The sequence below is a fragment of the Rutidosis leptorrhynchoides genome, chromosome 6 (assembly GCF_046630445.1).
Source record: "Rutidosis leptorrhynchoides isolate AG116_Rl617_1_P2 chromosome 6, CSIRO_AGI_Rlap_v1, whole genome shotgun sequence".
NCBI lineage: Eukaryota > Viridiplantae > Streptophyta > Magnoliopsida > Asterales > Asteraceae > Rutidosis > Rutidosis leptorrhynchoides.
The window spans coordinates 24094983-24107753 of NC_092338.1; the positions used below are offsets into that span (position 1 = coordinate 24094983).

Here is a 12771-nt window from a genome sequence, read left to right on the forward strand (position 1 = left end):
AAATAAGAAAGTAGCGCGAAAAACGGCGTCGCAAAATTCTAAAGCACATAAATCTTAGTCTAAGGAATAAGCACTTAAGGGATTTTACGGCAAACCTAAAAATTCTAGAAATAAAAATAACTATGGCAAAACTAAACTTAATACTAAAAATTGTAACTAGAGTCTAAAAATCTAAAGGTAATAAAAAAAAACTTTTTTTTTAATTTTTTTTTTATTTCGTTTTTTAAGGAATTTAAATTTTTTTTTTTAAAATTTTTTTTTTTATATAAATTTTTTTTTAAAACTTTTTTTTTAAAAAAAATTTTTTAAAAAAAAAACGATTTTTTTGTACAATTTTTTTTTTAAAACGAATTTTTTTTTCTTTAAAAAAAACGATTTTTTTTACACAATTTTTTTTTTTTTTTAAAAACGAAATTTTTTTTCCTTAAAAAAAACGATTTTTTTTTTTTTAAAAACGATTTTTTTTTTACAAATTAATAATTTTTTTATAATTATAATTTTTTTTCAAAACTTTTTTTTTTAATTCATTTACTATTCATGAATAGTAAATGAAAATAAATTAATTAATTTACTATTCACATGAAAGCGACATAATAGAAATTATTAATTATAAGTTACATAATATACCCCTGAAGTATTTAATAAATACGACTTTTTAAAACTTTACGTATCAAATTTTGATTCTAAAATATTATTATATTCTATTTTAATATTATTATATTATTATATTCTATTTCAATATTATTATATTATTATATTTTATTTCAATATTATTATAATTAAAAATATAGCGTTTTAGCGCTCCCCGGCAGCGGCGCCAAAAACTTGATGATGTAGCGTGAGGGTACGAAATAGTATTATTTTTAATACAAAATACTACAAAATATGACACAAGTTTTATTAATTTACGGATGGGATATACCTAAACCTTGCTACAACACTATAGGCAATGTACCTAATCGTAGAGTAGTGTAGTTTTTAGTAAGTCCGGTTCGTTCCACAGGGAGCTGGTGATACTTACTATATTTTTAACTATATTTATACAAAATATATATAATTATATAAGTAGTAATATTATTATAAAAGGGGGGTTTTACCGTTTAATGACCGGTTTGTCGATTCTGTATTTTAAGCGTAAAGATAAATGACGATAATTAAAGTGCGTAAAATAATGACAATAAATAAAATGACAGTAAATAAAATTGCGAGTAATAAAATGACAGTAAATAAAGATACGATGAGAAATAAAATAAAAGAATTATGCTTATTTAAACTTCCGTAATCATGATGTTTGACGTGTTGATTTTAATTTATTACCATGGGTTAATTGTCCTTTGTCCTGGTTTATTTGATACGTCTATCTGGTTTTTGTCCATAATAGTCCATCGGTCATAAATATAAAGTGCGAGTATCCTCGTCAAATTACCCTTATACCCGAAGTCAAATATTCCAACTGATTAAGGATTTAAACTGTGACGCAGTTATCACTTCTGTCAACAATTACACCAGTTATCACTGTATGTAATCCACCCCTGTTTTAATTAGTTTATGAATATTAATTCATCCACTTGATCAGAATGAATAATCAATTACCCAACCCAATTGATTAATTAAATGATTATAATAGATTCCATATGAACATCACTAAATAGGACAACCATAATCATTATTAATTATTAGGTTAATTAATTTGAAGATAGGTTCGACAGACTCCAATGAGTTGTCACTCAATTAGACAATACCCCCCATCTATTAATAGTCAATAGTTCAATTTTCACAAGTGTCGGTCTTTTGCCCAAACCTTAATTATGGTCCAAAGTTCAATAACCCCTTCTTAATATTTTAGTCCAACATCACGATTACTTCGGCTCAAATAAGCATAATAATAACTTAGTTACGATACATTAATTTAAAAAGGAAGAACATGGCTTACAGTGGTGATTAATCGCGTAGCGTTACACGGGCAGAGTTTCGACTTTAAAACCCGTAAAACATTTCTTACAATAACCCAACTAAACCATAACTTTATTATTAAAATTAACTTATATTAAAATTATAATATAAATATATATTACATATTACAGAAGAGAGAAAGAAATATGAAGAAAGGTGTTCTTTTTCATTACTACGTGAATTCCATTTTATAGGCAAATGTTGATTTGAAATTTTCACTTATGACCCCTTAACTATGCTCAATTAACAACTTTTTATTATTTATTATTATTCTTATTATGAATTATTTAAATATTATATTATATTCTTGTGCATAGTTGACTTGTACTTTCAGCTCCGTTGCGTCGAGCGTTGATAGTTGGCTCGGGTACCGGTTCCGGATTTTCGAACGTCCTTTCGTATAATTTAATATCTTGTACTTTGCGTTTTGTAACTTGTACTCTTGTCATTTTTAGACGTTTCTCATCAATAAATTGAACCTTTTAAATTGTATCTTGTACATTTGAGCTTTTTGGACGTTTTGGTCTTTCAAATCTTCGTTTTTGTCTTTAAATCTTCATTTTCGAGCGATTTGCGTCTTTCGTCTTCGCACTTATTTATTTAACTATTACAACTAAAAATAAGGAAATTACATTTAAAAACTTTACATATTGGAACGATATTGCTACTAAATATATGTTCATTGGGAGCACTATCAGGCTTCCCATTCAAAGTGGTGACCTTGCAGTCTTTCCCGATATGCCCAGCCCGTTGGCATTTCTCACAGACAACATTGCAATACCCAGTGTGGTGTTTGTAGCATCGCTTGCATTGTGGTAAGGTTCCTTTGTAGTTCAGGTTGGTGTTGGTGTTGTTGTTGGGATTAGGGTTTCCACCATTGTTGTGCCTCTTGGCGGGGGTTTGATCGTAGTTTCTCCCCCTGTTGTTGTTATTGTTGTTGTGGTTGTTGTGGTTGTTGTCCCATTTCCTCTTTTCGCTACTACCAGCCTCAAACTTAGCCTTCTCCGGCTCATCAACAAGAATCTGATTCATGAGGGTATGCGCCATGCGCATTGCTTCGGGAACATTCGGTGGTTTGGACGATGTGACGTTTCCTTTGATGGACTTAGGGAGTTCCCAGAAATATCTCTCCATACGCTTGAATTCCGGGGTGACCATTGTCGGACACATAAGGGCTAGTTCCAAAAATCTCCTATTGTAGCCATCAAGGTCGTTCCCAACGGCCTTTAACTGCATAAATTCGATTTCCATCTTCTGAATTTCGGTTCTCGGACAATATTCATCAATCATAGCAGCCTTGAATTCCTCCCATGGCGTAGCATACGCCTCATCGATACCTTTCGCTTGAGCTAACGTGTTCCACCACGTTAGTGCGCCGTCAGATAGCGTGCAAGATGCAAACTTGGTTTTGTTGTCCTCCGAACAGTTGCTAACTCGGAATACTGATTCAAGTTTCTCGAACCATCTGGTGAGACCAACCGGTCCCTCGGTTCCACTAAAGTTATGCGGTTTGCAGCTCTGGAATTCCTTTTAAGTACACCCATTTCGAACGGGTGGGATAACTGGTGGTGGTGGCGGTGGAGCTTGGAGATTTCTTTCTGCTAGGGCTGCAGCGACCCGTTCGTTGATCATGTCCTCAATCTGGGCTGCGGTAGGTGTGGTTCTTCCGTTGGCCATGGTATTCTAAACAAACATTTTGACTCAAGTCAAAATCCAGTATGCAAATAGTAATAATACAGTATATAGTAACCAACATGGAATCAAAACATCACATGTTATTAAATAACGCATCTAGGTACAAATACCACAGAATCATCGTACAGTAATGTAAATAGAACATCGTGCAAGAATTAAATAACGCAAAGTTCCATTAATAATAATAAGTTTCATACATCCGAATAAGTCCGTACAATACATAAATAATACAAGAAGCTACAACTAGATTACATCATGAAATCTAATACAAAGGTCCTACGGTGGAGGTGGGTGTAGGATGTCTAAAACCCGAGCCAACTGCTCCTCGAGCTCAGTAACCCGAGCTCGGAGGATTCCCACCTCCCTTGTCAATTCCTCGACAGTGGGAGATGGTGGGGCAGGCGATGCTGGTAGTGCAGGTGGGGCCGGTGGAGCGGATGGTGCTGGTGCTGCCGATGGTGCGGGTGGTGCTGAAGTAGATGGTCCAGCTCCGGATGTAGACGGTACGTCCCTAGATGGGAATGGTCCGTATCTAAATCTAGGCGGTACGGTTCCAGGAATAGTCAATATGTAACGGGGAACCTTACGTATCTGTGGGTCGGCAGGGTACGGTACAAGCCGCTTACGGGCAGTAACCCTCCGACGCCGACCAAAAGCATCAGTGAAAGCACGACCTCCATTCACCCCTGGAATAACGGTGCCATCAGGGCGGTACCGCTTCTTCGGCGGGGTGGAGGGTGCCTGAATAGGTATGTCAGCGGGATCCTCATCATCACTGGAGTCATCTGAAGAGGTGTCGTCTGATGGAGCATCAGTAGAAGACCCGTCGTCTGAATCATGTGGTGGTGACACGGGTGGCTCAAATGGCAGTCCGAAGGCGGCTAACATCTGTCTGTGTCTGCCTGGCGGAATCGGCACTAAACGTCCGTCGGGAGTGCGCCGGGAGTGCGTGCGCATGTGGTTACGAAACGGCCCTTCCCCAAACTCCGCGGGAATCTTGATCCCACCGATGCGGGGCTGTGACCCCGAGGGTCCGGGAGCAGACAGAGCTGGAATCTCCGTAGGGTCATAAGTGGTCACAGGTGCCGGCGCACTACTACTCGCTCCGGAAGACGAAGCGCTGGGATCACTAGTGGGTAACGGGACCGGTGTATCAGCAACAGTAGCAGGTGGTGTGGTGGAGTCTGAGTCTGAACTGCCCAAAACGCTAGCAGGTGGTACATCCGACATCTGAACAAGGAAAAATAAATTTTCCATGTCAGTAAGTCATAAGCAAGCACGTATTAGGCCAACGGTTTAAATCATGTATAACAATAAGTAGCATGGCAATAATAACGAATCGTACAGAAGTAGTACGCAATCGAAAGCAAGTAATATCATGCAGTAGTGAAATCATGTAGTAGCATACGGCATATAGCAGTAAAAGTAAGCAGCAGCATGCAATAAGTTCAGCGGAAACAAGTAAACTAGCAAGTTGTAGATTAGTCCTATTAGTGAATCCTACTCGGGTCGGTCTTAGACTCACTAATGCAACCTAATTCCCTACAACCAATGCTCTGATACCAAATGTGATGCCCCGTACAAAACCATCGTGTACGAATCATCAACAACAGGATCATTACAAGGTTAAGTACTATATGCTGTAATTAAAGAAGTTGCATTCACGATAAAAAGGTGATGTCATATCCGACATCAAATGTTTTACATTTCAAAAGCATGCTTTACTAAGTAGAAGCAAATAATAATTGTATGTGACCACAATCGTCGTTACAAGTCATAGTTCAAAAGTACGAATGTTTGAATGCAAATAAAGTAGTTCATGCGATGACAACTCTAAGCAGCGGGTGTCTACAGCACGACTAGTACACAGCGGAAGCTAACCTCAAGCACCTGAGAAAAACATGCTTAAAAACGTCAACACAAAGGTTGGTGAGCTATAGTTTAAGTATAACAGTATGTAAGGTAGGCCACGAGATTTCAGTGCTACCAAGAGCGTTTCAAAACAGTAAGATAAAGTATATGTTAACCGTGGGCACTTGGTAACTAACTTAACGTTTATACCCCCTGAAAGTACACTTGGCAAGTGCGTATATCTACGAAGTATTAAACACTCGTTAAATGCTAGCGCGACTAGCCCGAGTGGGGATGTCAAACCCTATGGATCCATATCTAAGATTCGCGTTCACCGGTTCAAAAACCAATGACTAAACGTTACCGAGCTAAAGGGAATGTTTCTGCCGTTATATAACCCACACATATATAAGTTTAAGTACTCGTGCCTAGTATGTAAAACATAAAATCTGCATGTATTCTCAGTTCCCAAAATAAGTTAAAGTAAAAAGGGAATGCTATAACTCACAATGATAATGTAGTCGTAAAGTCGGTTCGGAAAAGGTGTGCAAGTAATCGGTCCGAAGGTCCTCAACCTAAGGCAAATAGTACTAAGTCAGTAAATCGTCTTAATAGGTTTAAAAGTATGTAAATAAGGTCTTAAGGGTCATCATCATTCATCATCAAACAAAAGGCGTAAAGTAAGTTTCGTTTATGAAAGTAGTTTACAACAAAGGCTGACTTCAGTCAGTCACCACGGCCTCTACCCTTACTGAATTAAGGTGAGACCAGTGGCCATGGATCCGTCTATAAGTCCCTTAAGTGTGGTAAAATTTACAGAAGCAAACTCGTCTTTGTTTGACCGTGGCGACGGTCTAAGTGCGAGTAGGTCAGAAATTTCTGCACAACGTTAAAGGACATAGTGACGATCGGAGGGCCATAAATCCTAAACCATAACTCAGATTAAGACGAGTCCTATATGAAAAGTTATCTACTCGAAAAGTTCTATCTAAAAATCATAATCAAAACAGCCCAGGTCTACTGGTATGATACAGAGACAGCAGGTCAGTAGGGTTTGGACAGAAACAGTAAGTTTAAGTGAGTTCCGGTGGTCTTGGTGCTTGATGTTCATCATGGTTCTCATCCTTGATGCATTTAGCTTCAAGTGTACAACTCCTTGATGTGTCTACATCATCTCAACCAAGTCTTGACCATCATAACACTAGTGCAAGTCTAAGACATGAAGCACAACTCACTTAAGAGTTGCATGTAGTTTGATGTACCAAAGTTACATCAAAGTCTTAGGTTTGACACTTACATGAACTTTAAGACTAATAAGTTACAAACTTGAAAATGAACTTATGAAATCAAGATCTTAAAATGTAGAACATAGTTCTTAGTTAGATCTTGAAGATCCAAGGCTCAAAAGTCTAGATCTAACATAAGTGTACAAAGTTATATTAAAAGAAAACTTATTTATATGTTCTTGAACTTTCAAGTTAACTTTTAGTTCAAGATTAATGAGATCAAAGTTAACTAGTAACATTTGACCAATAATAACATAAATCATGAAATTAAAGTGCAAGTAAATGAAGTAAATAGCTAGGTAAACAAGTAATTAAGTTCATGATTTGCATACTTTAAAGATTCAAGCCTAAGCTTGATCTTTATGGAAAGTAAACTTTAAAGTTTATTTCATGAATCACAAGTATGCTTTCAACACATGAACTTACAAACTTTTGAAACAATAAAAGTAGAATTATAAGCTAGTAAGTTTATGTTCTTGTGTTCTTGATAAATACAAGATATTATGAAGAATCAAACTAGTAAGTTTGATCTTGTAACTAGTAAAGAATAACTAACAATTACATGTAACAACTAACAACAACAAGTAATCAACTACAAGTAACAAAGATGATGATGTTTGTGGGTGAAAAGGCCACGGTTTTCATCAAGTAAAAAGAGGAAGAACAAGTTGTTTAAACACTTACAAGAAGAGAGAAAAGTGAGAGAGAATGAAGTGCAAGTTTGAGAGTGTTTTGGAAAATGAGAGAATAAGTGAACAAGTAAGTAGAAGTAATAAAAAAAATGCAATAAAACTCCCTCTTCAAAGGGGTGGCCGACGGTTTGGTGTCAAAAAAAAGGGAAGAGGATTGTCCAAAAGTTCATGCATGGTAAAGCTTAATAAAGATGGATATTAGGGTTGATTTCACGGGGATTACATGCAACTAGATTCCAAAAGCCTTAACCAACTAGTTACACTCCAAATAATACTTACACTTTGAAAGACATGGGCTAAGTAGTTCATTAAGATGTAGGGTGGGCTCATGAGTCTTATTTCATGAGTCCATTAACTTTAAACAAGCCCAAGTCCAATTAATAACAAGTTAATCCAAATAAAGCCCAAGTAATTAACTAAAAACCTTAGTTAATTAAAATGATTAATAAAACTAATCATGAATGTAAATAATATCTAAAAATATTATTCGTGAAAGTTCCGGGTGTCACAAGGACGTTTCGGGCAATTAAAGTCAAGTTCGGGCAATCATGGCAACCTGTAAATGTAATAACATACATTCGTTTTATCACACGTATTAATAATAACAATTATTAATAAATAAACGTTGGAAATTCCAGGGTCGTTACACCCTAAAAACACTATTTGGAATCATATCCAACATGGTTTTACTGCATGTCCACCTAAGAATCCTCATCTCTGCCACCTCCATCCTTCGCTCTTGCGCCTTCGTCAATGGCCAACACTCAGATCCGTATAGCATGGCAGGTCTAATTGCCACCTTGAAGAATTTCCCTTTCAGCTTAAGGGGGATCTTCTTGTCGCATAACACTCCAGTCGCTGCCCTCCACTTTACCCATCCTACTTTAATGCGGTGCGACACGTCTTCATCTATCCTCCCGGATTTGTGGAGCACCGAGCCAAGGTATTTAAACGAAGTTTGTGGATGCAGGATCTGGTCTCCAATGCAGATGTTCACTCCATCATCTTGTACATCATCGTTCCTAAGGAAATCACATCTAAGATATTCCGTTTTTTGTCTACTAACTTTAAGACCATTGCTTTCTAAGGCCACCCTCCATTGCTCCAGTCTTCTATTAAGCTCCTCCTTAGATTCAGAAACAAGCACAATATCATCGGCAAAAATCAAGCACCAAGGGATACACAATCTTGTATCCCTCGAGAAAGCTCGTCAAGGATCAAAGCAAAAAGAAGCGGGCTAAGGGTCGATCCCTGATGTAGACCTACTCCTATTGGAAAAGCTTCGGTATTTCCCATCGGCGTTTGAACGCAAGACTTCGCCCCTTCGTACATATCCCTAATAATACTAATATATTTTCCCGGGATACTTCTACCATTAAGGGTCTTCCAAATCAAGTTTCGCGGGGCGCAATCGTAGGCCTTTTCCAAGTCAATGAAAACCATCTCTAAGTTCTTTTGTTTTTCTCTATACTTCTCCATCAGGTTCCTAATAATATGGATTTCCTCTATCGAAGAGCGCCCTGGCATGAAACCAAATTGGTTCTCCGAAATATTTGTTATGCGTCGAAGTCTAGTCTCTATCACTTTCTCCCAAAGCTTCATAGTATGACTAAGTAATTTTATGCCTCTATAATTACCGCAGATTTGAGCATCCCCCTTATTCTTATAGATGGGGATAGTCTCGCTTAGTCTCTATTCCATAGGCATTTTTGCGCTTCGAAATGTCATATTGAAAAGGCCAGTCAGCCACCTAACACCATCCTCGCCAAGGCACCGCCACGCCTCAATAGGGATCTGGTCCGGTCCCACTGCTTTATTTCTTCCCATCTTTCGTAGTGCCACTCGTACTTCCTCTTGGTTAATCCTCTCATAATCCATGTTGTTCTGGGGTTGTTCTATATCAGACTCTTGTAGATCTTCGAGAAGCCCAGATCTTTCCCTAATGAAAAGAGATGAGAAATACCCTTCCCATCGTTTCCTAATTTCGTCATCCTTTACTAAGGTTTGACCAGCTTCGTCTTTGATAAACTTGATGCTATCTAGATCCCTGAGCTTTCGATCCCTAGCTTTAGCTATCCTGTAGATATCGTTTGCTCCCTCTTTGGAGTCTAGTTTCCTGTACAAATCTTCGTATGCCTTTTCCTTTGCGCGGGCTACAGCCTTCTTAGCTTCTCTTTTGGCTTCTTTATATCTCTCTTCGGCCCTAGTTCTATCCACCGCAGTCCCCTCCCGACAGGTGATGAGCTCCCTAAACCTAAGTTGCTTCAGCACGACTTTGATTTGAACCTCGTCACTAAGCCACCATGATTCTCTATCATACTTATGTCCTCTCGATGTTCCTACTACCACACCCAAGGCTTCCTTGGCTACCTCTCTAATGGTAGAGGCCAGTCGATTCCACATCTGATCCGCGTCATCAAGGGATACCGTTTCAACTTCTGCACCAATTTTCTCAACAACCGAAGTTTTAAAAGTCTCTGCCTTCTCCCCGTTCAACTTCTTCCACAGGATTTTAGGTTTGACGGGCCTCACACTCTTGGTGGCCCGTCTCTGGAAAACCAAATCCATGACCAACAATCTGTGTTGGGAGGAGCAAGTTAAGTCAGTCAGGACCTTACAGTCTCTACATGTCCTAAGATCCCCTCTGCGAATCAACAAAAAGTCAATCTGGGTACTATGACCCTCGCTGTGGAAAGTTGCTAACTGCACAACAGTCTTCCTGAAAAATGAATTCGCCACAACCAACTCACGAGCTACAGCAAATTCGAGAATAGAACACCCTTCCGCATTTCTAACTCCATACCCAAAGCCCCCATGGACTCCCGGATAACCCTCAGCATCTGTTCCAATATGGCCATTAAGATCTCCACCAATAAGTAATCGATGGTCCGGGGGGCACATTCTCACAACCTCGTCTAACGATTCCCAAAAGTGTCTCTTTTCCGCTTCTCCCAGGCCCGCATGTGGTGCGTAAGCGCTAATGACCGTGTAGGTCACCTCCTGGATTACTAACCTAACCGACATAATCCTATCGCTCCGCCTACCCACATCCACGACATTCTCGTTATAAGGTGGGCCTATAACGATTCCAACACCGTTTCTAGCTACTCTCTATCCTGAGAACCACAACTTGTAGTCCTTGATCTTAGCCGCTCCTCGACCCTTCCATCTAGTCTCTTGGACACACAAAATGTCTACTTTACGTTTACGCAAAGTCTCTACTAGTTCATAACGTTTGCCGGTCAAAGTTCCCACATTTCAACTACCTACTCTAATCCTACCCGGCCTCGCAAACCTATTGCCGCATCTAGGCCCTATAAACCTACCCGCCCCTGAGCTAGAAGGACATGACCTCAAGTAACCATGAGAACATATAGTGTCTATCTTACCCTAAGAAACGGGAACGATAACAAGAAACGAAAATAAGGAAAAAAGGACGACAAAAGGAGTACAACAGATAATAATAATAATAATAATAATAATAATAATAATAAAAGTAATAATAATAATAATAATAATAATTAAGGGTCTGAGCAGGAGCAAGAAAGTCTAACAACTGGCCAAAAGATAAAATAGAGAAAACTAAAAGTATAATCGGAAGCACTAAAACAATACCAATTCGTTGGTTAATACAAAATCTATATATAGTCCTAATTCAATATAGGCAGAGGAAGCAAGTAATCAAAGGAAAAATAGAAGCAAACAAATACCAAATCAAAAAACAGTCGTAACAAGTAGAAGATTAAAACTAAAACGGGTAGTAGAGAAAAAATAAGCCGATTAGGTGAGTACGGTGGGAAAGAAATGCAAAAACCAGTCGGGTTAGGGTCCACTTGCGGTGGTCGAAGTTGCCCAGCAGTTGATGAAGCACAAGCTACCTGCAACAAGAAGCGTGGCAATGTCAACGCACCCCAAGGTCGGGAAATTCCGGGAAATAATGCCGGGAAATAGCATTAGTATAGTAATTATATTTTTTTTTAAATTGTAATTACGTTTAACATGTTAATATTATATATTATAATTATACCATATATATATCATATGATAACATATGTCGAATATTTAATACATTATATAATATGTGTTGCATATTAAATATGAGAATATAATTATCTTATATATATGAGTATTGTATATATATTTATTTAAAATATTATATTCTTTCATCGTACAAGTAATTTTCAACATATAATATCTATAACTTATATATATATATATATTCCAATATACATATGATAATAATTATTACACAAATCATATATATATATATATATATATATATATACATACATAGATTTATTTTAATAACAACTTCCTTATATTGTATATTATTTTACATGTTTAATTCTGCTAATTAAGTTTGTATTTTATTATTTCACATTATTATATATATACTTATTTATGTTTATATATATATATATATATATATATATATATATATATATATATATATATATATTTATTTATTTATTTATTTATACATAATTATTTACACACAATTGTTCGTGAATCGTCGGGAATGGTCAAAGGTCAAATGTTATCATGAAATAGTTTCAAAAATTTTGAAATTCAATTTAACAGACTTTGCTTATCATGTCGAAACCATATAAAGATTAAGTTTAAATTTGGTCAGAAATTTTCGGGTCGTCACAATATATACACACGTGAGAATGTATACATGTATAAGTATATGCATGGTTTATGATGGTATTAAGTCGAGTGAGACTTTGTGGTGGAGTCTAAGTGTATATGCGAAGCGGGTATGAAGGGTACGAGTCATGCTATGAGTCTTGGACGTAGTTAACCGAACATTGGACAAAATGCTTTGTTTGTCGCGCCGTGGACCTGTGGGTTCGCGCTGCGGCGATACACATGAATCAGGATCAGGAAGCATCAAAAGCTGGGATGCAATCGCCTCAAACGCAGCGCCGCGGTCCAGTGTAGTCGCGCCGCGACCGTACTGCAGATCTGATCCATTTTTCAGATTTAAAAAGGGGTGACTCGAGGGTATTTTCATCTTTTCGCGTGTGAATCATATTGTGGCTCTAAATCCCAGCCACATATCTCTTTTTCTTCATTTCTTTTCTCTTTTTCTTTCTCTCTTTTCTCTCAAAACATAAAACCCACTTTGATTCAAAGTGAGATTTGAGGGTGAAAAATTATGATTCGATCTTTGGAGCAAGAAGGAAATTTGTTCTCTTCGTTCTTAGCTACGATTTGATAGTAGTGGTAAGTGTTAATTCCGAGTTTCAACTTTTAGTTGTTTTATGACTAGTTTTGGTTATGGGTTTTGT

General features: G+C 37.4%; 1 protein-coding gene across 1 annotated transcript; it reads right to left on the bottom strand.

The window, feature by feature from the left end:
- Positions 1–9169: 9169 nt before the first annotated feature.
- Positions 9170–10501, bottom strand: LOC139853468 (uncharacterized). The gene has a single exon (XM_071842862.1). The coding sequence runs from the start codon at positions 10499–10501 to the stop codon at positions 9170–9172; it is 1332 nt and encodes a 443-aa protein (XP_071698963.1).
- Positions 10502–12771: the final 2270 nt, after the last annotated feature.

Excerpts from the sequence above, each read along its gene's own strand:
- LOC139853468 (XM_071842862.1), bottom strand. The coding sequence starts at position 10,501 with ATGTCGGTTAGGTTAGTAATCCAGGAGGTGACCTACACGGTCATTAGC.